The sequence below is a fragment of the Poecilia latipinna genome, unplaced genomic scaffold, assembly GCF_001443285.1.
Source record: "Poecilia latipinna isolate Pla-1442-1.1 unplaced genomic scaffold, P_latipinna-1.0 Scaffold1657, whole genome shotgun sequence".
NCBI lineage: Eukaryota > Metazoa > Chordata > Actinopteri > Cyprinodontiformes > Poeciliidae > Poecilia > Poecilia latipinna.
This window is the reverse complement of record NW_015114273.1, coordinates 8,808-12,025: the sequence shown is the minus strand read 5'-3', so window position 1 is coordinate 12,025 and position 3,218 is coordinate 8,808. Positions and strand designations below refer to the sequence as shown.

At 46.7% G+C, this 3,218-nt stretch overlaps 1 protein-coding gene across 5 annotated transcripts in view; it reads left to right on the top strand.

Moving 5' to 3' along the window:
* LOC106964324 (sodium/calcium exchanger 1-like) overlaps positions 1-3,013 on the top strand; it is a 45,409-nt gene extending 42,396 nt beyond the window's left edge. For 3 of the 5 annotated variants that reach the window (XM_015059761.1, XM_015059760.1, XM_015059758.1), the window contains 4 exons: positions 1,755-1,823; positions 2,023-2,150; positions 2,413-2,512; positions 2,590-3,012. In XM_015059761.1, coding sequence (XP_014915247.1) covers positions 1,755-1,823; positions 2,023-2,150; positions 2,413-2,512; positions 2,590-2,951 — 659 coding nt within the window. In that variant the 3' untranslated portion in view covers positions 2,952-3,012. Of the gene's footprint in view, positions 1-1,754; positions 1,824-2,022; positions 2,151-2,412; positions 2,513-2,589 lie in introns of all 5 variants that reach the window. The other 2 variants (XM_015059759.1, XM_015059757.1) reach the window with 1 other exon arrangement.
* The last annotated feature ends 205 nt before the right edge of the window (positions 3,014-3,218 follow it).

Genomic DNA, 3,218 nt, shown 5'->3' with positions numbered 1-3,218 from the left:
TCGACGTGTTGCTGCCCTGCTCTAGCAAAGCACGAAGAGTTCAGAAACAATATGAAATGAGAAAAAAGTTTTTTATTAACTGATTAAGTCGTGGTTTAGATTGTTCTTGAAAAACTAATCAGTCACGGCTGATTAGTGAACCCATTGATTCTTTACAGCCGCTCCTCTCTCTTGCAGGTACTGCGTACCGCCGCTAAATCTTTTAGGGGTACGCAGTACCCTGCCTTACCCCCTTACTTTCACCCCTGAGCCACATTAAACACGTATGAACACAATCCTGTCATAGGCACATATATTTAGTAACAGTGTGGTTGTTTTTATAAATTGATTAGTAATTTTTGCCAGTATTAACATCCTGAGGTCTGAGGATGGCTGCGTGTCAAAAGAGAAGAGGATATGTTTTACTGTTGAATTTGACATGCTTGGCATTTGAATAGAAATCAAACTTAAACTGTATTAATTTAAATTTCTATCTTTTCAAAAGGCTGCTGCTTTATTTTTATAACTGCAGGTTGTGTTTTATTGCTCTCTGTTGCCCAGATAAGGGGCAGGTTAAGCACATTCTGGTTTGTTGTTTTTTTCGATTACACACTTAACATGATTATTTACAAAGACCGGTCGTTATGCAAACTGCATTTGGGAGCAGGAAAAAAATGACCCTTTCCCCGTCGATCTTCATAATAAAAATTACATCAAAAATCTGAATTCTTCATTGCATTTTTTAAATTTTATCAATGCAACGAAACGTAAAACATTAATATTGTAACGGAAGGTAAACTTAAAGCACCATTGTGGCTCGTCATGATTAAATAAACATTTAATCATTAATGATAATTATACACTTAGTCATTTTGACAGTAAGCTAATATAAACACTTAAAGCCTGTGTTGTCTTCATTATAAGCCTTATATTAGGCTTTTAATGTTTTGTGGCTCCAGACAGATGTTTTTGGTCCAATATGGCTCGTTCAACATTTTGGGTTGCCAAGCCCTGGACTAGGCCATTGGAACACCTTGATTCTTTCGTTCCCCAGTCTGGCCGCAGCATCATCCCTGCACCGCTGTGCTCTGAGGCGTCTGAGCAGCTGGGTCTGGTTCTGGTCATCCGGGACAAACGTCTCTACCCGCATTACTGAAGAACCCGTCTCAGGTTCTGGTGTTGGCTCAGTTTGAGTTGAAATGAACCCAGTTTGTTAAATGGGAGCCTCAGAGGCCTGGTACTGGTCAGACGTTCTGGACTCGTCTCTCTGTGGGTCCTGGAATCTTCTCCTGCAGGTCCACTGGGCTGGACTGGTTCTCCTTGTGGTCCGATGGGAACAGGGTCCACTAGCTGGACCTGACACCAGAACCAGCCAGTTCTCCTGCAAAAAAGGTTCTGGTGGCCCACTGCTGAACCCGATCACCTCCTCTGGTTGATCGGGTTTGGCCCAGTTCAGAACGGTCTGAGGGGTCAGAGGTCAACCTAACTCACATTCTGACTGCATGCCTGCACCCGGTCCATAACCAGGAAGTCCTGACTGAGCATGCTCAGTATGTTCCGACGCACTGAGCATGCTCAGTTCCCAGTTGAGGTTCTGGTTTAACTGGTTTAGACTGGGAGACCATAAAACCAGGTCCAGTTTAATCAGAGCGCTTTCGTTTCAGGCAGTGTTCTCTAACGTGTGTCTGGGTGTCGGCTGGAACCAGAACCTTCTCTGGTTCTGATCACAGGACGGTTCTGGATTCAGTCCATTCAGTTCCTGTTCACCTGTTCAGGTCGAGATATCTACAGGAAGGTCCAGGGCCGAGACCGTCCCGCCCCGTCCAACATCATCAGCATCACAGGTTGGCATCCATCACATCACATCACATCTTACAGTTGGTATGCAGAGCAGATTCTTGGTGTTGAGTTTGAAGACAAACTGAGATCAGAGTCTGGAGAACTCAAAGAAGCTCCGAGTGTCCAGAGCTGGAGAAGACATTCATTTCAAAAACTCACTACCTTTGTTGGCCTGCAGCTAAACAAACATGTGACCTTTGTCAGATGGGGTGTGTGAGGAGGTTTTGACAAAGAAGGAGGAGGAGGAGCGGCGGATTGCAGAGATGGGCAGACCAATGTTGGGCGAACACGTCCGACTGGAGGTCGTCATCGAGGAATCCTACGAGTTCAAGGTGAGAGTAAATCCCTAAAATCACGCCTCTGCCTCTCAGGTTCCTCCCAAATGTCAGGAGGTCTTGTTTGCACTGGATCCAGGCTGCAGCTTTAGATGTACAGAGACGGAGCTCTGGTGAGACCACTGGTTGTCCACCAGCGGTTTGGTCCAACATATCCCAGTTCTTACCTCAGGCCACTTTCACAGCATCCGTCTGCCTTCAGAGTAACCACTGGTCTACAGAAAGGCAGACTTTCAACTCAAGGTTGGTCTGGTTTCAGAACACAGTGGATAAACTGATTAAGAAGACCAACCTGGCTCTGGTGATCGGGACGAACAGCTGGAGGGAGCAGTTTGTAGAGGCCATCACTGTCAGCTCAGGTACAAGCTGCAGAAAGAAAACCTGCTTCTCTGAGTTTTTCACACGAAGCAACAGGGAATGTTGTCTCCTTCCTCAGGTGGTGATGATGATGATGACTGCGGTGAAGAAAAACTGCCTTCCTGTTTTGACTATGTCATGCACTTCCTGACTGTCTTCTGGAAGCTTCTGTTTGCCTTCGTTCCTCCAACAGACTACTGGAACGGCTGGGCCTGCTTCGTCGTCTCCATCTTCGTCATCGGCATGCTGACCGCCATCATCGGAGACCTGGCGTCACATTTTGGCTGCACGGTTGGCCTCAAAGACTCCGTCACCGCCGTGGTGTTCGTCGCGTTGGGTACTTCAGTACCAGGTGTGACACAAGCTAAGGTTGATACCGCAGACAATAAAAACAGATTTAGGGTGCATTCACGCCAGCCTTGTTTAGTCGGCTTTAATTAAACTCCAGTTCGTTTGACTAGAAAGTCCGGCTCGGTTGGGGAGGAGTAGTCACAGGCTGGGGAAAAACACCCTTAGTCTATGTTGAGGTCTGAGAGCCGTATCAGTTTGACATCTACCCTCAGCAACACATACACCTGCTGGGCTAATAGTCTTAGTAGGAAACCAGAGAGAACGCAAACAGGCAGATGGAGAACATGAGAGGTCTCTTCAGAAAGGACCTGGCCAGGCACCAAACAGAGACTGGTGATCTGACTGGTGAGCAGCAGC